Below are 27752 nucleotides of genomic sequence, written 5' to 3'. Positions count from 1 at the left end.
CTCGACCTGTGGTCCGAGGACCCCAGGGGTCTGCGAGGCCAACTCGAGGGGTCCGAAACTGTTCGACAAAATTAAATTATATTAACATTAATACATTAAAATGAATAAAGTATATACAAATAAAGAAGCAAAATGGAAAATCTTAAAATGTTTTCTATATTTGGTTGTGAATAAAACAAAATATTTCAAAATGTGAGCATTTGTTTTGTGTATGCTTGTTTTTGTATTTTTGTGATATGTTTTGAGGTTCAAATCATAGAAATTGCTTAGGCCAGGGATCCTAAGCTTTTAATGACGACTCAATGGTGGTCCTGGATTCTAGCAATGCTGTTATGGGGATCCACAGAACTAGTGTGACTAGTTCTGTGCACAAGCATATCAAATGCACTAAAGGACCAAGAACCTAGCAGACATTGAATTCCGTTGATGCTCTGTCTGGCTTAGATTAAAGAAAAAAACACACCCCATGACCAGTTCAAACTGGTCTGCTCCGGAAGTCTGTGAGCACTGAACAGAAAGAAGGAAGATGCTCATCTGTCTCTTTGGGGAAACCTTAGATTGTTTTTAACAAAGCAGGTCATTTCAACGGCACAGGCATCCAGCTCTGACCACAAGAGGTCCAATGTTGTCTTCTTCAAACCTGTAGGTTTCACTTTCGGCTAGCCCAGAACACACCCACTGCCAGGGACAGACACTCTCCTGGGTGACTGTTCCCCCAATTCGTGTTGTGACCATAGGCGAAGAAACAATGGCAGCTGGGAGATGTGAACAAGCCTGAGCTGACTGGAGTCCTTGCATAAATTATGCTCTTAGAAACCAAGACCACCCTAGAACTTTATGATTATGACGGGGAACTTTTACAAAAAAAGAATTTGTTTCTCAACTTGGCAAACAAATGCTTTTTGGGTAAAGGCGCCCCATACCGCACTTTCACTCCAATAATGGCCGTGGACCTTTCTTTAGACACGGCTCGTCTAAAGAAGGGGCGTGGCCTCTAGTAACGTCAAAGCGCTGCATGGGACGCTTGTAAACAACAAGCAATTGCAATGTAATAGGTCTCGCATTTTAGAAACTTTGACCTATTGGTATTGTAAATGACAATGCCTTTTATTTATGTGTTGTTTTTTAAACATATAAATAAAAGGCATCGTCATTTACAAAGCCATTAGCTCAAAATCTCGCAGTGCGAGACCTATTGCATTGCAAATGCTCGTTAGCACTACTTCTATCACATGTTGGGGAAAAAATGACCCACAGAGGTGATAACCAAGAATCCCACACACAACATGCGCTTATTTCAAACCTTGGCCACCTTCAGCACCTCGTTTTATGACCTAGAAAATCCAGAGCCTTGATGTTTGATCCCAATTCAAGACTGTGTGCAGGTGTGCGTTTCAATCACTGTAACATGGTATTGTTGGTTTGCTGCTTAGATGCAAAAGGGGCTTTGAAAAACAGTCGGTGATACCTTTTGACCTCATTTATTGACTGCATGCTAGTCCAATAACTGAGTGCACCACCACCCTCCATCCGCATCATCCAAAGTGGCCTACCTTAATAAGAGGCACCAGTAGGTGCGGTCGGGTCCAGGGCTGGACTGGCCTGCCGGACACCATGCCTTTCGGCGGACTGGGAGAGTGGAGACCGATTTCACTGCAGTGGGGGCTGGTTCTGCTTCTGGCGCCCTGCCGGCCATGTTCCTACTTGCAGATGCTCTAACTAAACAGCTCAAAAACAACTGTTTTCACAGTACGCTTTAAAACTATAGGTTTTGCCATTGTTTATTTAGAAGCACTGCTAGTAGGAATGTGGCAGCAGGACCCCAGCAACAAAACCGTCCCCCGCGGCAGTGAAGCCGACCCCACCGTTTCCAGCTCACTGCAATGTCCGGTAGCTAGGCCGTCCCAGGTCGGGACTCATAATCTCGGGTTCATCGAGATGAGAGGATAAGTAAACCGCAAATTAGTTTACCAAGCAAGCCATTGATCCTGGCGCTACAATTATAATGTATTGCCATTAGATGGCGCCAAAGGGATATAGGCAGAGAATTTCTGTTTATTCAGGTTTCCAGTGAAAAAGCAGATACTGCTGTAGGTGGAGCTTAGTCTAATTGTAGGTTTGAAGCAAAATCCAGATAAACGTGGCAAGTGGTGTAGCTGAAAAAATGAGTTTGCTAGTAATGTATGTCGGACCCTAAGTTAGGCCACAGATGTAATCACCTGTTTTAAGATGACCTTTCATACCACACTTCTGCTGTTCCTAAGCATTTAAAGTGACACATGTTAATGCTATTCAGTATAACGGTGCTCCTTGTAAGACCATGCGTGTGAAACAGCAGGATTTAAACTTCATGCATTTGAAGAAATCTAGGATCCTGAATGGAATGTGGAGGGAGCAGTTGTTTTCAGGATTTTTTTGTAAAGTACCTCACCATTTCTTCTGCAGATACCTTCATATACACTGTTCTCTCATACTTTAACCAGATATTGATAAATGGGTTAGTCATTGCCTATTGAGAAAAGGACAGGTCATGTGATATCACCCGGTAGGGTATCCTGGCACTAGGATCTTGCTGGGATCAGTCGAAGAGCCACGTCTTGAAACCCTTTCTGATTTCCGGAAGAGAGGATGCTATTCAGAGGTGAAAGAGAGGTTCTTTCAATGACTTGGTGGCGAAGTAGGAGGATTGTCCTGCATTGTAGCTTCGGTGGATGCAGAGAGTATGTGCACGAATGTGAGGGAAGCAGAGCGCAGGTGTCTTGAGGGTTGATGGATTTCAGGCAGGGGTTGAGATTTGAGTTATATTTCACACTGCTAAATTTTAATACCTGGATCTGTAGCAGAAATACTGTGGGAAATCTGATGGACTGCACATCTGGAATTTCAATAGCAACTAAGATATTACGTAAAAAAAAGTACAAAGGAAAGTTAGCCAAGTGATCGTAACATTGGAGCGAAAAGCTATCTTCTTCCCTCATTGTCCTGTTATTTAAGCAGGCCTTACATCTCTAAGCCCGGTACCTCTGCCTGCCACCTTAGGCAATGAAAACATGTAATATGTGTAAATGTCTTCTAGCTTGTGTTTGGTTTCGCGTTTTCATTGTGAGTTTTAATTTCCGTCCCCATTGATCAACTCAACCTCATGCATCATCCTCTTTAGCCTGTGCAACGTCAAATCTCTATGCATCACTCTGTGCTGACTTGTTACCCTGAACAGCACATATATTTAGTGGGTTTCAGAAACTAATGAATACAAATAGTTAATTGGTATAAAGTTGAAAACAACATATCTGTCCTATTCTTCACTCTTCTTTCTTTCCTTTCTTTCTCTCTTTCTTTTTCCCTATCACCACCACGATGCGTGCCACATACTCCAGATCATTCCTCGGCGCCCATCGATGACAATTACAGTATTGTAAATGCAATGTATCTGTGCGTGCAGAGATGCACGCTACTCCCCACGACCACGTTACACTGAATCTATACCCATGGCTTCAGATAAGAAACTAGCAACTTCTTTACATATTGTTTCACTAAACGTTAAGGGGCTTAATCACCCAGTTAAGCGCAAAAAAATTCTGGACTACTTGGCCAAGACTAAAGGAGACATAATTCTCATGCAAGAAACCAAATTATCCCAGACGGACGCTGACAACCTTAAACAAAACTGGATCTCGCAGACACTTTGCTCCCCATCGACCCAAAAGAAAAGAGGGGTGATCACCCTGATTGCTAAAAAATCCAACTTAGCCCTGGTATCACACTCAACAGACTCCGAAGGTAGACTGAGTGTTGCACATCTGCAAAGAGACGAGGATCATATCTATATTGCAAATATCTATGGCCCTAATACTGACCTGCCTGAATTTTGGGAATATGTATCAAAAGAACTTGAAAATATTCCTCAAGATGAACTCCTAGTGGTGGGAGGAGATCTTAATCTACCACTAGATCCCTTGCTAGACAGGCAATCCAAGAGTACATACCACCCCCCACGCGCACATGAAGCACTGAAGAGAATTTGTTCCAAGTTCCACCTCCATGACTCATGGCGCCTCCAACACCCGGATGGCCGTGACTATACTTTCTACTCCCCTCCCCACAACTCTTATTCAAGAATAGATTATTTATTGATATCTGACTCGCACACACACCTCATCGATGAAACGGACATAGCCCCCATATTGGTGTCAGATCATGCAGCTATCCATATGAAATTGGCAGGCTCACATTCACTTATCCCTCCCAGACGATGGCGCTTCAATGATGAGATTTTATCAGTGCCAGAGAATAAGAAAAGCATTGAACAATGCATAGAAGAATACTTCCAGATAAACTCACAGCCGGAAACAGATCCCGCCTTAGTATGGGACGCGTTTAAGGCCACATTAAGGGGTACGCTGATAGGTATCAGAGCTCGTATGAATAAAGAATTAAATTCCGAACTAGACGCTTTAGAGAAAACAATCAAACAGCTAGAATTGCAACACTCCCTTGATCTGAATAATAAAGATACCATCGACCGTTTGACCAATTTGAAATATAAATACAACGCTACCCTTAGTAAAAGGGCAGGAGTGTGGATTAATAAATTCAAGGCCTTAAGGCTATGTGCCAGTAACAAAGCAGGGAAGCTCCTCGCTTCCTATCTAAAGCACAAAAGGAAGCAATTCCATATAGCATCTATTAGAGATCAGTCCAATACCATTAAAACCAAACAGAAGGACATTCTCCGTACATTCCAGTCCTTTTACGAGGATCTATACAAGAATAACAACCAATTCAATAGGGAAGAATGTAACAATTATCTAAACTCTATCCAACTCCCACGCTTATCCGACCCTGACAAAGCAAAACTTGGGGCGCCACTGACCATATCAGAAATCTCGAACGCCGTTAAAACATTAAAAAACAATAAAGCTCCAGGGCCTGACGGCTTCACAGCCAATTTTTATAAGACCTTTGAGGAACAACTTAACCCACGTCTCCTCAAATTGTTCCAATCCTTTTCTACATCAAACAGAACCACCCCCACAATGAGTGAAGCAACTATAATAGTGATACCTAAGGAGGGGAAGGACCCTTTACTCACTAAGAATTATAGGCCGATATCCCTCATAAACTTGGACTGCAAGATCTACGCGAAAGCCTTATCAAGCAGACTAAACGCCGTTCTACCTTCCTTAATTAATAACTCACAGGTGGGGTTCCTGAAACACCGCCTTTCGAACGATAATACGAGACTCCTATGCCATGTTTTGGAGAAGTCGAAAATATCGAATGCCCCTGCAATAGCAATCACCCTGGACGCGGAGAAGGCGTTTGATCGGGTGTCGTGGTCCTTCCTCCGCCAATGCATGCACAGATTCAACATGGGTGACACCTTTATCGACATGGTCATGTCATTGTATGCCTCCCCTTCGGCTAGAATTGCCATTAACAGCTCGCTGTCGGAACCTTTCCGTCTTGAACAAGGAACCAGACAGGGTTGTCCCTTATCTCCCGCTCTATTCCTTCTAGCACTGGAACCTCTCCTCCGCGACATACAACAGAATGCAGATATCAGTGGCATCACCTTCGGAGATAAAAACATTAAAATTGCGGCTTACGCAGACGATATCCTGATAGTCACTGAGAAGCCTGAAACCTCTATAACCGCACTGATGAACTCGATAGAATCCTACGCTAAGCAGTCAGGCTATAAACTGAATCACGATAAATCTGAGGTAAAACCCCTCAATGTATTCACTACTAAGGAATCTTTAGGTACTTCAGGATTAGTCTGGCAAACCAATCACATTAAATACCTTGGTATAGAGTTCGGAAGTTCCATCTTAGAGACTCTCCAACACAATGAAAAAATTACTCTAGAGAAAATAAAAACTCAACTAGACGGATGGTCGCCCCGATTCATCACTTGGTGGGGCAGACTAGAGACCATCAAGATGATGATTACACCACTAGTAAATTACTTAATTACCATGCTCCCCTTGATGTTATCCCAAGACTTTCATAATCGGTTGGACAAAATGATTAACATTTTCATTTGGAAAGGAAAAAAGCACGTATCAGCCTAAAAAAATTGAGATTAGATAAACCCATCGGTGGAGTCAATCTCCCAGATTTTAAGAGATATCAAATAGCCTTTCTAGCGAAACAGGGATCCTACTGGCTGTCCCCCCCCAGTGGATTATACACCGGTGTGGCTGGACATCGAAAAAGCGCTCCTGGAGGGCATTCCTCCCATCTCGATCTTATCAATGAATGCGAATCAACTCCCGTGCTCGAAACCCATATTCACTAACACCAAAATAGCTTTACTAAGAATAGATAAACTGCTAGAATCATCGATAAGAAAATCTAGGTGGGAAGTGATTTGGAAAAACCCCTCAATAACTTACAAAAGTAAACCATTATTCAAAAGTAAACCATTATTCAAACCAACCTGGATTGAGAAAGGAATTATTTTCCCCCACCAACTCTATGAGAATGGCTATCCTCTGCCCTTTACAAAAATCCAATCGACCTTCGGGTTAGATAGTTCCGACTTTTACATATTCCTTAACATCAAAACTGCTCTTACAAAAGCGGGATTGACATCCAAACAACCGGCTCTCCCATCACTCCTCTCCTCCTTAAATAAAATCGGCCACCAGGTCTCGAGACTGTACTAACTCTTGAGCCCACAAGCATCCATGCTAAATGCCAAAACAACACAGTTCTGGTCGTCATTCGCCTCCTTCTCCATCTCAGAGCTGGAGTGGTCCGCGGCGTGGAAAGCTTGCACGAGCCATAAAATTAGCCCTACATTATCACAAACCAAATTCTGGCTCATGCATAAAGTCTTCTGGACACCGTCCCGCCTATACGCACACAAACTCAGCCCTGACGCCTTTTGCTGGAACTGCAAGAGGGCTGAAGGAGACCTGGACCACCTCATTCTCCAATGCGACTGCGTCGCAACATTTTGGGATAGGGTATTTGACTTCATCCGCAAAGTATTTAATATATCACCTGCCAAAGAACTACCCTATCTTGTTTTCGGCTCTACAAAGGAGAACCAAATCCCAGAAACCGACAGGGCCCTCCTTGACCTCCTCCTCATGGCGGCCGTGAAAGTCATTCTAACCAATTGGAAAAACACAAGGAAGGCAAGCTTTGCCTGTTGGCTAAACTGGGTGATTAACCTTCGAGGGGCTGACAACATCTCTCTGCAAAACACAACAGGACGCCCCTCACATAGGAAACTTTGGAACTCACTAGATATATATTTCAAAACCCATAAACCTCCATGATTGCCCACGCCGCATCGTGGAGTTCCACCCTACTTCGCACATCTCTTATCGTACACTTTTCCTCTTACCTCTTACATCTATCCTTTGCTCTCTCTCCTTACTCTGCTCCTATTCCTCCTACCTACTTCATTTCCTTCCATTCCCTACTGTATTCTATCATCTCAGGTGCCCGGCCTAGAAGGCTTCACGGCTGATTGCCACAATACCTTAGAGACCGCCTCCAGCACCATGAACATCATCGAGGGACCTATAGCCTTTCTAGGCGAATACTCACGCTATATCCTCTTTGCATAATATAAAATGTCATGTAAGGATTATATGTACACTGCTACTTCTGTTTTGTATACTACTAAACCCTGAAATTTCCAATAAAAATTTTTTTGAAATAAAGTTGAAAACAATTTACATTTGAACTCCGAAAGGTTTCCAAGGTATAGCACATTAATAATAAACTTTATCCAGAAATAGCACTTTTAGCACTTACACGCATGAAGAAAATTCCTTCATTTGCACCTTATGTGTATTTCCCATAGAAATTTGAATATATTTGCTTAAAAAATAAAAACAAATCAATTTATGCGACCTAAATGTGCTACTCTTTTTGAATCACTGCAATCTTTGATTGTACCAGTGTCATGGTCCCAGCACGACTAGTTCCATTCGTCATTTTGATTTCCTATTCAATACAATCTTACGGGGAAAACATTCAGTTTAATTTTTTTATGATACCCGCAATGATTTGTAGTCCTGTGCCTTTGCAGGTCGTACAAACACATGCACTGTTTTAAGTAAGACCACGTTGGGTATAACACTGGAAAACATTATTCATTAAGATTTTTCTGCAAGTTCATGAAATGGAAATTCATGTGCTCTTTTAATTTCTTTTCCTAACTCCTGATCACAATAGGTTCTGCAATAATTGTATAAAGACCTATTATGGTTCCCAACCCTAATTTTTCTTCAAAGATGTGTAGATTAGAACAAGAAATCGAATGGGATTATAAGAATATGCATACATTTGTGTATGATTTACCTTTTTTCTTCAGTCAGCCTTGCTAAGACATTATGGGAAAATTGTATAGTGCTTTACTCTGATACTAGTTTTGTCTTCTTGAAATGTAGTTGGAATGGTAAAATAAAGAATCTGAAAGAAAAATACTTATACTTGAATTTACAGTGGTCAATGCTTAATTCATATCGTTAACAGCCTAGCCAGTCCAATAGAGATGCACTCCATGTATCTATGCCCCATTTTTAGGTCTCGTGCCTAGCGTTGCAGTGCGAGACATTTAGTAAGTAAAAAAGGGATTTTAGAAGCTGACCTAGGAATGGCACACACGAGCGTGTGCCTTTCCTTTTGTGGCACGCTATTGGGCTTTGCATGCGTGTTTTTTACCAAGAGACCACGAAATAGGCCATTGGCGGGCGCATTGCTCCGCCCGTGGCCTATTGGTGTCTATTACACGCACTGGCCGTCATGTGGTTTCAATTATCGAGCCCGGACAAGGGCACGATAATTGAAACAACATGGCTCGCAGTGGCGCGCACGCGCACCACTCGCAGGCTTGTTTTTAAAAAAAAAATTTGTATCCATTTCTCAGGGAAGCAACTAAAGGAAAGAAGCCTGTTCTGTTCCGTGCCACTTTCACACCTCCCAGGATAGCAATGTTTATAAAACAAAGTCTACCTATTTTTATGTGTTTGGCAGACGGTCAAATCGTTAAACGTAGCATATACATTATCAACCATGGAGGTTGTTTTGGTCAGCGCCTGGCTTCCTTCCACAATTACCTATAGCAGATACCCAGACTGTGTCCGATTCTTCTGAAGGCAGATCTGCTCTTTAAGTAAAGTCATCAGCAAGGGCTTTTCAAAATCTGCAGGAAGACAACAGAAACCGCAACAGGCACCACATTTCAGTGTTTTCAAGACCTGTTATAAGTGAATGAGAGTAACCTTGATGACAGCATTGGGACTAGTGCTGATGACAATTAAAATAGCGCTGATGATACCAATGGGACTATTGCTCATGACCGCGATGAGAATAGCACTGATAACCATGGGACTAGTGCCCATGACAATAATGAGAATAGCGCTGATGATACCAATGGGACTAGTGCCGATGCCAACAATGAGAATAGCACTGATGATAACAATGGGACTAGTGCCGATGCCAACAATGAGAATAGCACTGATGATAACAATGGGACTAGTGCCAATGCCAACAATGAGAATAGCACTGATAACCATGGGACTAGTGCCCATGACAACAACGAGAATAGCTCTGATGATACCAATGGGACTAGTGCTCCTGACAACAATGAGGATAGCACTGATGATAACAATGGGACTAGTGCCGATGCCAACAATGAGACTAGCACTGATAACAATGGGACTAGTGCTGATGCGTACAATGAGAATAGCACTGATGATAACAATGGAACTAGGGCTGATGCCAACAATGAGAATAGCACTGATGATAACAATGGGATTAGTGCCCATGACAACAATGAGAAAAGCACTAACCATGGGACTTCTGACCCTGCTCTCAGGCTAGGTCGCCCCCACGCCGCTGCTGCCTGCCAGTCTCTTGGTTTCCCTACCTGGCTCCCAGCGCTGCTCCAGCGCTCGCTGTCACTACCTCCTGCCTGCCTGCTCCGGGACGGTCCCAACCGCCACTGAGCCGTCCATCCTCGCCGCACTTTCCCGCCGCTGCCTCCCTGCGGCACCACCCCCACCAAGCCAATTCGCCGCCCCGCTCCCGCCACCCAGCTGCTCCTCCGTCTCGGTTTCCCTCTAATGGAGACCGCGAAGCAGCCGCACACAAGCCCGTCTGCGCCCGGACCGCGCCCAGCGCCAGAACCCCTGGCCCCAGCCGATGCCAGGGCACCCGACTGAGATACGACAGCGCCACCCTCATCGCACTCAACACAGGACGGCCTGCCACCGTGCCACCCCGAGGCGCACCCACGGACCCTTCACCTGCAAAGCATGCAAATTCACCTGCCTCCGAACCTGCACCCCGCCCACTTAACACAGCAACGACAACAACCACCACCTCAAGTGCATCCTCCTCAACACCCGCTCCGTCCACAAACACGCCTTCTAACTCTGGGAACTCCTTGATACAACAGCACCAGACATCGCCTTCCTCACGGAAACCTGGATGAACGCCTCTTCGGCCCCGACATCGCCATAGCCATCCCGGGCGGCTACAAAATCACCCGGAAGGACCGCATCAACAAAACTAGAGGAGGAATCGCCATCATCTACAGGAACACCATCAGCGTCACGACCAACGCCGAAGACGCACTCACCGCCGCCGAACACCTACATTTCCAGATCCACACCGACCCCCAAACCACCCTCAGAGGAACACTCCTCTACAGACCCCCGGGCCCACGGACACAATTCAGCGAAACCATCGCCGACTTCATCAGCCCGCACGCCTTAGCCTCACCAGAGTATATCCTCCTAGGGGACCTGAACTTCCACCTGGAGGAAAACGACAACAACAACACCACCACCCTGCTAGACAACCTCGGACTCAAGCAACTGGTGGACACGCCCACCCACCTCGCCGGCCACACGCTCGACCCCATCTTCTCCGCCAGCAACCACGTCTCCTTTAGCCACTCCACCAGACTACACTGGACCGACCACAGCTGCATCCACTTCACCTTCAAGAAGACCACCTCCCACCACCAGACGCTACAGATCCCCCGCAGATTCTGGAGCAAAGTCACCACAGACCAGCTAACCACATCGCTGAGCCAGAACCCACCTGTCGACACCCCTGACACCAACGACGCAGCACATAATCTCGCACAGTGGATCACCAACTGCGCCGACGACCTCGCTCCACTGAAGAAACCCCCAGGCAAGACTACCAACAGAAAAATCTCATGGTTCACAGACGCCCTCAAAATCGCAAAGAAATCATGCCGAACCCTCGAAAAAGCTTGGCGCCTCAAACGGACATCAGAGAACATGACAGCCCTCAAGAGCGCCACCCACGAATACCACCAGATGATCCACACCACCAAAAGGACATCGTTCAAAGAGCAGCTGGACAACAACACCCACAACAGCAAGGAACTCTTCAGCATCGTCAAAGGGCTCTCCAACCCCAGCGCCAGCAACAACGACATCACACCGTCGCAAGACCTCTGCAACTCCTCGCCACATTCTTCCACCGCAAGATCGCAGATATACACGACAGCTTCGGACCCCAGACTCCGCCTCCAGCCACCAAACCAACGACCCCCACCCTCAGCACATGGACCCCCATCAGCACTGAAGACACCACCCGCGTCATGAACACCATCCACTCCGGCTCCCCCTCCGACCCATACCCTCATCATATCTTCAACAAAGTCGACACCATCATCGCACCCCACCTCCGGAACGTCATTAACAGCTCCTACACGTCATCCACCTTCCCTGGAAGCTGGAAACACGCAGAAATCAACGCTCTTCTGAAGAAACCAACAGCGGACCCCAAAGACCTCAAGAACTTCCGCCCCATCTCTCTGCTCCCCTTCCCGGCCAAAGTCATCGAGAAGACCGTCAATAAACAGCTGACTGCATTTCTCGAAGAAAACAACACGCTCGACCTATCCCAGTCCGGATTTCGAGCCAACCACAGCACCGAGACCGCCCTCATCGCAGCCACCGATGACATCAGGACCCTGATGGACAACGAAGAGACAGCCGCTCTCATCCTCCTGGACCTCTCGGCCGCCTTTGATACCATCTGCCACCGCACCCTAATAACCCGCCTCTACAACACTGGGATCCAAGGAAAGGCCCTGGACTGGATCACATCGTTCCTCTCCGACAGAACCCAGAGAGTCCGCCTCCCTCCCTTCCGCTCCGAGGCCACCAAGATCATCTGCGGCGTACCCCAGGGCTCGTCACTCAGCCCAACCCTCTTCAATATCTACATGAGCCCCCTCGCCGCCATCGCACACAAACACAACATCATCTCCTACGCCGACGACTCCCAACTGATACTCTCCCTCACCAAAGACCCTCTCACCGCCAAAGCCAACTTCCAGGACGGAATGAAAGATGTCGCAGAATGGATGAAGCACAACTCAGACAAGACGGAGGTCCTCATCCTCGGACAATCCCCATCCGCCTGGGACGACTTTTGGTGGCCCACGACACTGGGCACCGCACCGACACCCACGGACCATGCACGCAACCTGGGATTCATCCTGGACTCCTCCCTCTCGTTGACCAAGCAAGTCAACGCAGTCTCGTCCTCATGTTTCAACACCCTGCGCATGCTCCAAAAGATCTTCCGGTGGATCCCCACCGAAACCAGAAAGACGGTCACCCAGGCCCTCATCACCAGCCGACTGGACTACGGGAACGCCCTATACGCAGGAACCACAGCCAAACTTCAGAAACGCCTTCAACGCATACAGAGCGCCTCCGCACGACTCATCCTCGACACCCCTCGCCACAGCCACATATCCGCCCACTTGAGAAACCTGCACTGGCTCCCCGTCAGCAAGAGGATCACGTTCAGGCTGCTCACCCACGCACACAAAGCGCTCCACAACATGGGCCCCGAATACCTCAACTACCGCCTCTCGTTCTACACCACCACCCGCCAGCTCCGCTCCACCAGCCTCGCCACCGTCCCACGGATTTGCAGAACCACCACCGGAGGAAGATCATTCTCCTACCTGGCAGCCAAAACATGGAACTCCCTCCCCGCACACCTACGACTGACCCAGGACCATCTCACCTTCAGGAAACACCTCAAGACCTGGTTATTTGAGCAATAGCGGCACCCATCCCCCTCCCTTCAGCGCCTTGAGACCCTCACGGGTGAGTAGCGCGCTCTACAAATGTATTGATTGATTGATTGATGAGAATAGCACTGATGATAACAATGGGACTAGTGCCGATGCCAACAATGAGAATAGCACTGATAAGCATGGGAATAGTGCCCATGACAACAATGAGAATAGTGCTGATGATACCAATGGGACTAGTGACAATGCCAACAATGAGAATAGCACTGATGATAACAATGGGACTAGTGCCAATGCCAACAATGAGAATAGCACTGATGATTACAATGACTATAGCTCTGATGATAACAGTGGGACTAGTGCCAACGAGAACAGTGAGAATAGCGCTGATGATAACAATAAGACTAGTGCCGATGATAATGAGACTAGTGCCGATGACAACAATAAGAATAGCGTTGATGATAACAGGACTAGTGCAGATGGCAAAACTGCATGATTAAGAGACTGTTACTCAGGGTCTGCACTGCTTATTCATAGGAGACACTGTCCTAGACTCGCATGCCTCTCATCAGTGTGCACACTGATCTTTAACCATATTTCTCCAACAGATTCTAGCACATTATTACAGGTTATGATGTTCCTTGTGAGGACTCCTGCCATTGGGATTTAAGTTCTGCCACTATGTTGATTATAATTCCAGTGCTGGAGCATTGTGCTTTTGGTAGCACAAAGCCATCTCGTGCTTTACCTGTACTTGTTTGTTTTTGTGAGTAACGTTAAAAGAGCAAGTATGCGCTGTAGAAAGGGCTTTTCGGTAACAACAAGCATTTGCAATGCAATAGGTCTCGCATTTACGCGAGTTTGACATATTGCCATTGTAAATGACAATGGCTTTTATTTATGTTTCAAAAACCAAAACATTAATAAAAGGCAATGTCATTTACAATAAACATGGCTCAAACTCTCGCAAATGCGAGACCTTTTGCATTGCAAATGCTTGTTCACTGTTCTGTCTGCTCAAAGCACCCAGTTAGGATGCTGTGTAAGTGAGCACGTAAGCATTCTAGATCTTGCCATGTCACAACGTATGTATAGGAACTTCATGCTCTCCTTCACGTAATGACCACATTAATCTGGAGATATGTTTTAAATGTAATATATGCTGTTTGTGGTTTAAATTGTGCTGTTTTGTCCCTCGAGTGTAGACTATCATCTGTATTGCCTCGCTCAAATTCTGTCGAGCGTTCGTCGGATAACTGCTAATCTCAAACATGTTTTACAGAAAGCCTTAAAGTTGCAAGAATTGGGGCCCTATCAAAACTGAATAAAGTTATCATTCCCTTTAAAAACTGAATAACGAGATCATGCCCATTTTTAAATCTAACTTTTCATTGCGTGTAGCTATTGAAATGTTTCCATTTTTAGATTTGTTTGTGACACCGAATCACCTTTCTGCACTGCAGCTTTCACAGCCTCATTTCTGATTGTCTTTAAAGAGCACAATTTGGCATTCTGCAGTATATATACATAAAGCGAAAACCCTATGTTTGCATACGTTTCGTTTTGCTACCCAAGTCATTTGTTTATATATTGCCTAATTATAGATTGGCCACGACTGTTGTCTGATCTTCTGACGAACTGTATTACAGAAGATGGAGACCATGTAAAACATTATGTATATGCTGCGTGTCACCTCGCACATTTAAGTATATTTACAGGTTGTTTGTTAAGGACTAACTAGTTGATTGAGAAATGTCTTACATGTATGTGAAATGCTTTGCTTTTTTTCCTGGGCTGTTGGATTCGGGGCCGTCGCACTGTCTGAGAGGGTTTCAAGTCTCACAGTGAACCGGTCTCTTTTGCAGCTGCTCATTACGTCAGCAACAAGGTTCCTGATTGTCAATATATCGAAAGTTTGCATCTACAGCTAAAGGTTACATTTTACCAACTGTACTGCAATAATTGTAGAAGCTCACTGAAATGCGTAGAGTTCAACGTTGTTTTTAACTTTGACTTTTAGCCATGGTCTTTGCTGCCTTCCAAAGGTGATGTTGCATGTATGGTTGTGTTCATAATCTTTTTAGCATAATATTTTTTAATAACCAAATGTCATTATTTTTCAAAGAGAAAACATTGAAACCCACAGTAAACAGTTCGGCCGGTCTATAAGGTAAATGCAGCATCATATTATGCACCCCAGATCATACAACCAGCCATGATGTTCCCATCACCTGCCCCAAATATTGTTGTGCTTCTGCAGGCACGCTAGTAAATAAGTAGTTTGTGGCGAGCATACCAGTCCACCCTCATCCACTTCCCTGAAAGGGGGTGGGGCTGGGGGGGGTCCAGAGACTTCGGTTTGCATGCAGTATATCTTTTGGTCACCATGATTCTGCCAAAAAGGAATCAATCAATCGGGGAATTATAAGCCCACTATTCACATGTGAGGGTCTCAAGGTGCGGGGGGGGGGGTGTCAGTTCTGTATCAGTCGAAGAGCCATGTCTTCAGAGCCTGTGTTCAGGGAGGGGGCAGCTCTGATGTCGGTGGGGAACTCGTTCCAGATCTTGGCTGCGATGTATGAGAAGGATCTTCCCCCTGTTCTGACTCTGAGGATGCTCAGAGTTTCGGCAAGAAGGAGGTTGGTGGGGCGGAGGTTTCGTTTGGGTACGTGGAGGGTGATTCGGCCGTTGAGGTATTCGGGTCCGGTGTTGTGTAGCCATTTGTAAGCGTAGATGAGTATCTTGACGGTGACTCTTTTCTCGGAGCCAGTGGAGCTTGCGTAGGTGTTTGCTGATGTGTTCATGTAGGGTGACCCAGAGGACGAATCTGACGGCGGTGTTCTGTATTGTCTGGAGCTTGCAGAGTAGGGACTTGTTGATGCCGACTTAGAAGGTGTTTCCATAGTTAGCCTGCCGGTGATGAGTGCGTGGGTGACTGTTTTCCTTGCCTCTGCCGGGATCCATTTGAAGGTCTTACGCAGGATGCAGAGGGTGTTGAGACAGCTGGAGGTGACCGCGTTGACCTGTCGCCTCATGGAGAGGGAGGAGTCGAGTACGATGCCGTGGCTCTTGGTGTGGTTCGAGGGGGATGCCGAGGCCCGTGGGCCATCAGGAGTTCTATGCTAAGGGAATGGTGATGAGGACTTCCGTCTTGTCTGAATTGAGTTTTAGGCAGCTGTTGCTCATCCAGGATGCAACGTCCTGCATTCCTTCCTGGAAGTTGAGTCTGGTGGTGTCCTGGTGAGGGAGACGATGAGCTGGGTGTCGTCGGCATAGGAGACTATGTTGAGGCCGTGCTGTCGGACGGTGGCGGCGAGGGGGGCCATGTAGATGTTGAAAAGGGTTGAGCTGAGTGATGATCCCTGTGGGACTCCGCAGTTGATCTCTGTGGGTTGAGAGAGGAAGGGTGGCAGTCTGTTCCTTTGGCTCCTGCCGGTGAAGAATGATCCGATCCAGTCGAGGGAGGTGGCTTGTATGCCGGCGTCGTGTAGTCTAGCTGCGATTGTTCGGTGGGAGACGGTTTCGAAAGCTGATGATAGGTCGAGTAGAATCAGGGCTGTGGTGTGGCCTTGGTAGAGGAGGGTGCGGATGTCGTCGATGGCGGCGGTAGGGCGGTCTCGGTGCTGTGGTTGCTTCGGAATCCGGATTGGGAAGGGGCGAGGATGGCGTTGTCTTCGATGAACCTTGTTAATTCTTTGTTGACTGCCTTCTCAGCGACTTTAGCTGCAAAAGAGAGCAGCGAGATGGGCCGGTAGTTCTTGAGGTCAGTCGGGTCTGCTGAGGGCTTCTTGAGTAGGGGCCTGACTTCTCCGGCTTTCCAGTCGTCTGGAAAGGAGCCGGTCTCGAAGGTGGTGTTGATGGTGCGTTGCAACACAAGTGCGATGGTGGTGGCGACTCTGTGGTATATGTGGGGTGGACAGGGGTTTGTAGGGGCCCCGGAGCGGATGCATTTCATGGTTGCAGCGCTCTCCTCTGTCGTGATCGGTGTCCAGGCCTAGATGGTGGTCTGGCTGCTGGTGTCGACGGGGGGTTGACTGTAGAGGCAGGCGTGTAGTCGTTGAAGTTGTCGTAGAGGTTCTTTATCTTCAGGTGGAAGTAGGATCCGAGTTTGTCGCAGAGGTCCTGGGAGGGGGTGATGTCCTTGGATTGGCTGCGGGGTTCGGTGAATTCCTGGATGACGCTGAAAAGTTCCTTGGAGTTGCTGGAGTTGGCGAGGATTCTGTTGGGGATGAAGGTCGTTTTGGTTGCTCCGATGCGTGCATGCTATTCTGTCAAGGTGGTGTAGTTTTCGGGTGTCTTGCTGCTTCTCCAGTTCTTCTCCAGGCATCTACAGGTGCATCTGGTTTGTTGGAGCTCGGTGGTGAACCAGGCAGCTTTACTGTGGCGTTGCTTGTCGGGGTTCTGAAGCAGGTGAGCTTGTCTGCGCAGTTGATGATCCAAGTGTGGTATTTCCTGGCCGCGTGGTTGGCGTTGGTTGCAGTGGAGGGGGTGTTGCTGTTGAGGGTGGAGTTGAGTTGTTCCTCTGTGACTCTGCTCCAGTTCCTACGCAGGGGTGGGAGAAGGTTGAGGTGGTTTTGGTTTGTTTATGAGGAAGTGTGCACAGTGGTGGTCGGTCCAGGGGGGCTGTGTGGTGTGGTTGACGTAGACGCTGTTGGCTCCAGCGAAGATGGAGTCGAGAGTGTGTCCTGCCTTGTGGGTCAGTGAGGTGACGAGTTCTTTCAGTCCGATGTTGGCGAGGTTGTCACGGAGGGCGGCGGTGTTGGGGTGGTTGAGGTTGTCGAGGTGAAATTTCAAGTCTCTGACGAGTATGTTGTCCGTGGCAGCGATGGTGTTGGGGGCAATTAGGTCGGTGATGGTGTCGGCGAAGAGTGATCGGGCCGGGGGGTCTGTAGGCGAGGGTGCCACGGAGTATGGAGTTAGGGCTGGTCTGGAGCTGGAGTGCAGGTGCTTGGTGGTGGGGAAGTTTTCACTGGAGGTGGTGAAGTGGAGGGAGTTTTTGTGCGCGATGGTGATGCCTCGTCACGGGTGGTTGGGGTGTTCCTTCCTCTGGATCTTGTACCTGACTGGGATGGCGGTGGCGATGTCGGGGCTGAGGAGGCGCTGATCCAGGTTTGCGTGAAGAAGGTGATGTCTGGTGAGAACGAGTCCAGGAGGTTCCAGATTTCCTCGGCATGTCGGTGCAAGGAGCGCAGGTTTAAGAGGATGCGTCAGGGGTAACGGCGCCAGGAGCGGTGGTGAAGGTCTGGCGGCAGGAGAACTGGCCGTGGGTCATGTTAGGCGTGGCCTGCTGGCAGTTGTTTCTTCCGGGGTAGAGTACGAGGAGAGTGGCTGGCTCGTAGAGGTGTATGGAGGGAGATCCAGGGTCCCTGATGCTGGTCGCAGACGGGCTTGCCTTTGGCACCTGCGTCTCGGGGGGGAGGAGCCACATGGGCTGAAGCAGCGGGAAAATAGGCAGGGAAAGTAAAAATAGTAAGTGAAATGAGGAGAATTATAGGAGATTAAAAATAAGCGGGGGCAACCAAGTATTTACAACACTTGAAAGCGGGACAAACCAGCGAAGTCTGAGGGGCTGTAGGTAATTGAGTTGGATCATGTGGAGGCGAGTGGAGATGTCTAGCTCGCTTGGGATCTGGCTGGCTTCACACCAGTCATCGTCATCAAGGTCTATTTGCCATGATATTTTAATGCTGAATATCTTTTTAAAAAAGTAATGCAGTTTTCTATGGATATCAATAAAAATGAAGCAAGTTTAAACATCATTACTGCATTTTTTTTGGTTTGCTTTCTCTCCATTGTGTTTAGTCCCTTTCCACCTCAATTAAATGTACATTCTGCTTCTATTTCCTGTACAATGTTTTTTTCCACTCGAGGTTATGGTTTTTATCCTACCCCTGGCTTAACACTTGAACTTCTGGTTTGGACACTAGTCCTTGCACTCGAGGTTTACCACCACAGACCCATGAAGGTTATTTGGCCACAGAATGCCTTTTCATCCTTAAGGTACCCATTTGAAATGGAGTCTTGAGCACCTGCATGGTGAATGTCATCTGCTTTTGTTGTTGTTCACCACACCCAATCGATTGATTCACTTAGCAATCTAACCAACATGTATTACATGCAAAGTAAAGTTCTTGGTGAAAGTGTCTTTATTGTGGTCTGTTCAGAGGTCAACGATTTTTGGCAAATTACTTTACATTCTTACATGTGGCATAGTTGGTTGCATTTGTATCCAGTTTTAGAACTTAGTTTGATGTAAGACTATACACGTTATTAATGCTTTTGGCAACTTTGGATAATTACAGGGTCGCATGCAGGTGTTAAAACGCAGCCCTTCATTACCATGAACAAGCCTGCCAATACAGCTTATTTAAGTTCTATGTTGCATGAATTATTATTGGTTAGCTTGATGTGCTATTTGTGAAAAATATGCTGCATCTATATGAACATGTTGTACTTTGTGCTGTTTCTGTTTTATTAGATTTTCCTTTCCAAAGTTGATTGACTACCGACCCCCTTCTAATTCTCTAAAGAATTATATTACTAAAATAAGCATTATATGCCTGTATCTGTACTTGCTTTATACACCGGACTGATTCAAGGCATATATTAAAGCAGGGGGATCTTAATTATCAATTTAAGGAGTATGAGCTGCCTGCAAATATAATGGATTGCATACAGCCTTTTGAGGGCGCTGGATGCTCATACGAGGGTTTGAAATGTTTCTCTTAATAATCAGTCTTGGGACTTGTGTGAGATATGTGGGTGTAGCATTCTTAATTGCAACATCGCCTCCAACATACTGCGGGGGGAAGGAGGAGGGGAGAAGGGCTGCTGCAGTCACTGAAGGCAGGGATTCTCCGCCAATATGTACTTTCAAACTTTAAGTACCTTTCTTAACCTCATGGGTGCTGCTGACAAGCTCAGCTTGTCATGAGGCGCAGCGGAGCTGCCCTCATGACGAGCTCGTCACGGCCGTTGGAATGTTCGCACGCGGGGCTAATTTCCCCGCTGTGCTGAACGTTCTAAAAACGGGTGTGGCCGTGACGAGCTGAGCTCGTCATGAGGGCAGCTCTGCTGCGCCTCATGACGAGCTGAGCTCGTCACCAGCACGCCGGCGCTGCACGCGGTCCCCCTTCCCCCCCCCCCCCTCACAGCGGGGGGAAAACACCCCGCAGTGAAGGGGTTAAGCAGCTATCCTTTCAGGATTAGAACACCAAGATCGTAAAGACCTCCAGGGTGCGAGACAATTGTTCCTTGATTAGTTGGACGCCATTTGTTCTTTATAAATGGTCCTTAGCTTGAGTCGGTGTGAAGCAAATAAGCATGGCAAAGAAATTGTCATATGCTACCATCTAAACTCAAACTTTGCTCTGTTTGCAGCAGACCTGTGACTTGAGAGTGAGCATTCGAAGTCTTCGATTCTCTCTGTTTCGCAAAACTAATTGATAAATTTTACCCTTGTGTGGGTCATTACATGTTAAGCTATAAACAATGCTCTTATTATTTACTTTGACGTCTGTTCTTGTTAGATGCAATTGCTATTATTGAGTGACCAAAGGGCAGAGTTCATAATCTTATGTATTATTTTGTAATGTGTCTCTGCTATGCTCATTGTGAGAATGAAACTAGTTTCACTTTAAATAGGGCCTTCACTGAATCAACATATGTGCACTATTGCTGCATTATTAAGGTTTGTGTTTTGCATCTCTAATGTGCAGGGTCTTTGCTTCATGTTTAGACACATTTTTGGTCAGCTGGCCAAGATTATTCCTTAACTCAATGGCAGTCCAGAGCTCAAAATATGTGCTTGATGACACTACCTTAATAGATAATCTAAAGATAAAGCGTCTAGATGGATTAGGGGTGGAATTCTTAGCAATACACGAGCTAATGTGCCACTTCAATGGAATTATATTATCAACATATATGGCTAGTCATTCATAATCCAATAAACTAGCATGGGGTTTGACATAATGGTCTCCCTCAATAGAATGCAGCAAATCACTGAGTCGGCCTGCTATGAATCAGAAAAGCAACACTGGCTCACCACCAAAATATGTTACAAAGGAAGAGCAACCCAATAACCTATGGGGAGCTTGGGGAGCCTCATTGCTTAATTTGAGCCGGTGGTTTTCAGTGCTCGGCCCCAGCACTTACTTGTCAACATTAACACTTGTAACAGTATGCCACCAGGTGGCACTGTCTGGGATGACTAGAACAGTCAATTATTAATTCAATATACATTAGAAATTACTATTGCCTGCCTCCCAAGCCATTCATATAGCTTTAAGGACCTGGAATAGTCCGATTGTCACATGTGTAGGAGTGTATTTGTGTTGTTACTAACATTGGCAGTATGGCAGGAGTAATGTATGGTGCAAGCTGAGGTAGAAGAGAGCCCCGGCAATTTTTTTAAATTTTTTATTACAAATTATGCACTGGAACCAAATCAACAGACGTCAGTGGCCAACAAGGGAGTCATTCACAAAATAGAGTATACTTAGTCCAGATATTTGTCCGTCTGATATGACATTGAATCAAATCATAAGAAGTAGATGTATCAAGTGTTTAACTGTATTGAAGCAGATACACAAATTAATTGAATTGAATAAATAAATCAGGGGTAACAAAATGAATTAAAATAAGGAGATTTTATATTATTTCCTAGAAATCCCTTTCAATGGTCACAGGAAATTTTTCAAGCTCAAACTCTGGCCACTGGTGGCGTTACTTCTTTCGGGGTTGTTCTTGGGAGGAATGTATCAAGAGATTCATTTGTATGTTATATTGTGTTCCACATATCATATTGTGGTCAAATTGTTAATGATATATTTGTTGGCTCTCCATTAGAGCGTGTTGCTTTTTGAGGTCACATGAGCATCTGCCTCTGCAGAGCAGGTGCCTGAACTACTGTGCATGCCTTCTCAAAGTATCCTCAGGATGCATCCTCTGAAAATAATGGCCAACTTGGCTAGATTATCAAAAGTAAAATGTTTTTGTACGGCCATCGTGTCCAGTGATCTTAATGTACTCTATCTGATTGTGTTCTTTGACAATTGCTTTGTACGGAAGTAGCTAGCAGGAGAGATATGTAAGACTTCAATGCTCTGTGTACCTCCTTACTTTCCAGGCAAAAAAAACATTATCCTCCTGCCCTGTCACTGAAATAAATGTGGCCTGTCTTTTGTACCAGTCAGTGTTCCCTAAGTGTTGCAGTTCAGATCATCTTGCCTATCTCTTGGAAAAACAACCACATGAATCAGGAGAATAGAAAATACTGTATGTCCAACTTCTTTGTGAATAGAGCAAGTTCCACCAGACCCCAAAGACACAATGGAATAGATATGCAACACAACACACATGAATAGCCCTGGCTAAACTCACTGGCTAATGCAATGTGTAGATTGGCTAATACAAATCTGATTTTTTAATTTGGTTCTGACTAGCAAATTTCTGTTTTGATGTACTGTTAACAATAGTATTTTACGTTGATCTTACCTTCATCTGTCAGTTAACCAGCCTACACACAGTTGCAAATGTGTTTAATTTGCATTAAAGACATGCGGTTGCTCCTCACTTGTGGGTTGCTTGGCAGTCTGCACTCCACGCATCATCCATTCTTTATGCGAAAGTCAATCTATTTGAAAATCAGCCTCACCCGTCCCACTTTTGCATGCACAACTGTAACAGTTTTTCCTCCTGCCATCTGAAACCGGTATCAACCAATATTTCTCCCCTCCCCGACATCCACCCTAAAAAATGCAAACTCCCTTTCATCACTAGGCCGTGGCTAAAACAAGTTAGTTTCCCACCCTAATTTGCTCGATTGAATCTCAGCATGTGGTGCCTGTAGGCTGTGTTCCTTTCCTGTTTACCTCATCCATCTGTGTAGATTCCGTTCTTTTCCATCCACACACCTTTGATTGGCCTTCCAGGAGTAGACTGACGTCACATAGATGACTTTAACTTTCACAGGACATGTGCAGTAAAAACGGATAAACCTAAGCTGCAGTTTGGGAAATAAAAATAACTATTAAAATTCTGTTTTGGCTAAGGCTTGTTTAGAACATGGATGTGTTTTTACAGTCATTATCAGTGTGGATTCAGGAATGGCATAGTAACTTCAATTATTCAGAATTTAGGCCAAGTGTAATTAGGAAAGGTTTTATCCTTTCATTGACATTTTTACCTCTCTACAACATCCTTTTTCTGATAAACTTGTCTAGTTCAAAGACTGCCTGAACATGGGAACGAGTAAGACTAGATTGTCTCATTCTTAACTACATTTGTCTTTTTTTGGATCAGGAAACAGTGTACCAGGTTGCTATATGTTATGAGATTGTCTCCTGATAACATAACTCTGTATGGCTTCATGTGATTGCAATAGAGACAGACTTTACCCGAGAGACTTTGATAACTAATATGTTGTGGATTCCCTAACCATGAATCATTTTATCAGATTAGTCTGAGAGTGTCTAACTGACAATCCTTATGCACAAAAAAATGTTGCCCTGCGATCTAAGTGAGTTATGTGCTTGAAATCAAGTATGATATATGTAAGAGAATTCTCAAATGTGTGTTCACAGATTTATATGTGCATGTTTGTTTCTTCTTTGTTTATAAATATGTATGTATCTACTGTTATGTCAGATAGCACCCCAAAGAAAAGAACTTTCCAGAAATGCATTGGGGTGTTCAATGTAAAGCGTTCTGTAATGACATTAATCGACATATAATAAGTCCAATTATTATACATGAGCATGCAAATGAGTTAAATATGTTTTCCGCTTGAATATAAACTTTTGAGTAACTTCTAGCATTTGAGGATCATTCCTTTAGGGTTCATGGTTTGCCTGGTACTGTAGCCACGTCTGTGTTTTGAGAAATGTGCCTTTTTGTTTGGGAAAATGTGATTACAATTTCAAATGTTTTATACAACAGGTCAAATTTTCAATCAAAACACATTGTAAGATGTAAATTGAAAACAAGCATTCTAAAACATGCTCTTTGTTTGTAGTATATTAACACTAATAATAGATTTAATAAGATGTGTAGAGAAATAAAATAAAATGTGAGGCAGAGTATCTTTTTGCTGAATGCATTCTTTATTTTCAATATTAATTTTCTCACTCTCTGGAAGATACCTTGGTAGATGCTTTGATCAAGAATGGGCATGGGCCTACAAGGGTGAGCTTCTGTGGGGTGCTGATTAATGTTCTTAGAGCAACACTGGCATCGCCAAAGTGTTGTTCTTTTTACCAGCATTGAAAGAAAGGCAAAATGCTACGTTAAACATCTCTAACTTTTATATTTGTTTAGGAAAACTAAATATGATGTAAATGAGAGTATTACTGTGAATTATGGGAAATAATACACTATTGGACCTCTTCTGAGCTCTGAAACCACTGTCAAACCTTCAGTAAGAAGGCTTAAAAGGTATAAACATATATTTTTCAACATTTAAAAAGTGCCCACCTATACAATCATAGTAGGCCTGGGAGCACCCCAGAATTTGGTTGAGTGCCAGCCTATCCACACGAGTTGGAGCTTTATAGACTGTCTTAACTAATTTCACTCCTGTCCTGGTGTTGCATTGAACGTTAAATGAAAATTGTTAGTCGATTAATCAGGAGGGAGGTTGTTGGTTGACAAAATAGATAACATAGTTGTTAATTTGTTTTAACCCTTTAAGTGCTGCCGTCGGCCAACGGTCGTCACGGGCACTACCTCCCCAGTGCTGTGTGCGACCGTTGGACGTCCAGTTCAGCACTGGATAATGGACAGCGCAGCACTGGGGAGGTATGTTTACGAGCTCCTAAGGTGTTAAAGGGTGTGCTCACATTTGAAAAACCCTTTACAGAACAATCCGCTAAGTCATTACCAAAGACATTATCTCTGAGGCAGCAACTCATTGACTATGGTATCCTTCTTTGTGAATCTGCTGAGCGTGTACATGAGCTTGCTTGTCAATTCATTTTTTTACAAACGGAATGCACCAATATACAATACTGTTTAACAAAAATATTTACACAATCTAACACAAACTTCGCTGGAGAGGAAGTGGTCTAATTAAACGAAACAAACTAAAAACATATAATATTCACTGGACCTCTTGGCATGCTTAAAACCTTTAGAATTGTCTCTAAAACTTATAATTTTAAAATTGATTTTATTGGTGGTGCCAGACAGTAAGTTTCTCAGTTTCTGTTACAGATCGTGCATTAAATGTATTACAGTGTAATTTTGATTTGATTTTACGTAAGCATTCAAATGTCTGCAACATGTATACGAAGTGTGTAAATAAACCACATAACCTGCTGAGATTCTTACCTTTAGTCCTCAGTCCCAATCCAGCATTTCTACAGAACTCTGGTATAATGAAACCATATGTATAAACATTTTGAAACAGTGATGGCTTTTGGAAAATAGACAAGTAATATTGTCAAGCCTTAAAGTATAGACCCTAGAGTGGTCCAGTTTGTTCTTTGCAGCTTCTTTGCAATCCTGAAGGAAATTTAATTCATCTTCATTGCAGCCATGCATTGTGTATGTAGGTATTGAAGGATGCTCCCAGAACTTTTGCAAATCAAATTGTGTTTCAGGCTAAATAAATCTTCATACAACGTGGATTTTATTGTAACTTCTTCTTTGATCTTTTTGCAAACTAAGCCATCTAAAAATTAACCCTTCTAAACGAACTGCCACAGCCATTTGACCAATTTCCAGGTGTGATGCCTGCCTGTGGTCTAGATTGACGAATGCTGAAAATACCTCTTAGTGAATAAGCTTCATTTTTGTTTTATCCAACTTCACATTTCTAGTAAGAGAATTGAAAAGTGACAAGCGCTTTTTAAACTTCCCCCAAGAATGATCTCCATTTATTGTGCACTATGTTGGCTGACTTTCTATGGTTTTGTTTGTAAAATCTGAATCGAACTATAATATCCCTGTAACCTTTGTTTTTGTCAGTGAATTTCTATGTTTTTTTAATGCTATATCCTAACTATAACATCACTGCAACCTGAGTGTGTGAGTGGTTGTGTGGATGTCTGAGTGTTTGGTGGGTGTGCCCTGAAGAGGGGCATAATGTATGCGTTGGAAGGATGCTGTGACCAAGGCGACTGCGGGTATCTGTGTACCGGGGTGACTTGAGGAACATGAAGAGCCTCCGGGGTTAGTACCCAATAGGGATTTCAAAGGTGGGTGATGTGTGAACAGGCTAAAATCCTTTGAATGCTTTTGAGAGGAATTCTCTATGACATGCTCTGTAGAAATAGACAACTTTTCTATGACATATGGTGGCCTCTTGTTCCAAGCCGAAACCTGTATGTTTGGTAACATAATTCTCACCTTGTTATCTACTTTATAACAATGTTAATAAGTATTTCAGAAGGTGCTTCATGATGCCAAGATATAGTTTAAAAGAATGACCATTACGTGTAATTATTTTTTCTTTTAATTAAAATATAAAATTACTGGTGTTGTTCATTAGTGGATTTCCTTTTACGTAACTATCGGAACATAAAATTGAGATGTACGTTTTTAATTCCAGGTTACCAGGCTGTTATGCCAAACCAGCAGCAAACCTTCCATGGGTTAGTTGGGGTTCAACAGTCCCAGAGTCCAAATATGGTCAGTGGCCAACACAGCAACCTAGGAAATCACATTCAGGGTGTGATGGTTCAGTATCCTTCTGTGCCGTCCTATCAGGTGGGTAGTTTGGCTGTCTTCACAAATATAGTTTTTAAATTCAAATTTTTCCGTTTGTTCACTTTTGTAGTACTTTGCTGTTGGTACATGAGTCTTGATCAGATCAAAGTCATAACTCCATGCGTTTTTCAAATGCAACTTATGATAGCAACTGAGTGGGCAGGGAGATTACAATATTTCAGAGTTGAGAAGACTACAAAAGCCATATTTCTTAACACAAACTGCATGGAAAACAAAATAATCTGCATATACATATCCCACAGAGGTGTTAGAAATTCCCACAACAAGGACAAGTTAAAATTAGGGGTTGCCTCCTTTCTGTGGTAAAATACGTCTTTTAAGTACTGAGTGTGCTATAATTTATTCATTATATTTGCGAAGCATGAAAGTACTGATAATGTGCTGGCGCTGACCACTTAACCAGCTTTCTTAGACGATAGCAGAAGTCTGGTATTCAGGTGGTTAATAAGCAACCACAATTTAGTATTTTGCAAAAACAAGATGGTTGAATTCCATATGTGCGTTCCCCCATTTTCTAATTAAGAAATGAAACATTGTCCAACTGTGATGGTTTTGTTAATTTCAAGTACCGCCTTGTGACAAATGAAGAGGCTTATGAGATTAGCACATTTTATTACAGGTAACCAATTTAACATACCTAAGTGGGCAGAAATGAATGTGGCCGGGTTAGGAGAAGCTGGACTGCAGCATTCCGAACATGTTGCAGATGGTTAGTCAAATGAACTCTAAACCCAAGATATACAGAAATGTAATAGTCTATCTTGGAGCCTATTATTGCCAGGTCACTGTAAACAACCAGTATTTAGGCAATGAAGGTAGAATTATCCTCTGCATGGTAAGGTACATACGCAAAGTGTCATCATAGATATGATTACTCTGCAGATAGAGTAAAAAAACGAATCAGATAATGTTCCTAACTTGCATACAATAGTTGTCTTAGCAGGACAGGGTTAGA

General features: G+C 44.5%; 1 protein-coding gene across 11 annotated transcripts in view; it reads left to right on the top strand.

Annotated features, from left to right (window-relative positions):
• Positions 1 to 27752, top strand: part of R3HDM1 (R3H domain containing 1) — a 536983-nt gene that overhangs the window by 342473 nt on the left and 166758 nt on the right. For all 11 annotated transcript variants that reach the window (XM_078681804.1, XM_078681797.1, XM_078681794.1 and 8 more), the window contains one exon: positions 26619 to 26776. In XM_078681804.1, coding sequence (XP_078537930.1) covers positions 26619 to 26776 — 158 coding nt within the window. The remainder of the gene's footprint in view (positions 1 to 26618; positions 26777 to 27752) is intronic.

Source organism: Lissotriton helveticus, chromosome 3_1 (genome assembly GCF_964261635.1).
Source record: "Lissotriton helveticus chromosome 3_1, aLisHel1.1, whole genome shotgun sequence".
In the NCBI taxonomy this organism is placed as follows: Eukaryota; Metazoa; Chordata; class Amphibia; order Caudata; family Salamandridae; genus Lissotriton; species Lissotriton helveticus.
This window is presented reverse-complemented; position numbering and strand designations above follow the sequence as displayed.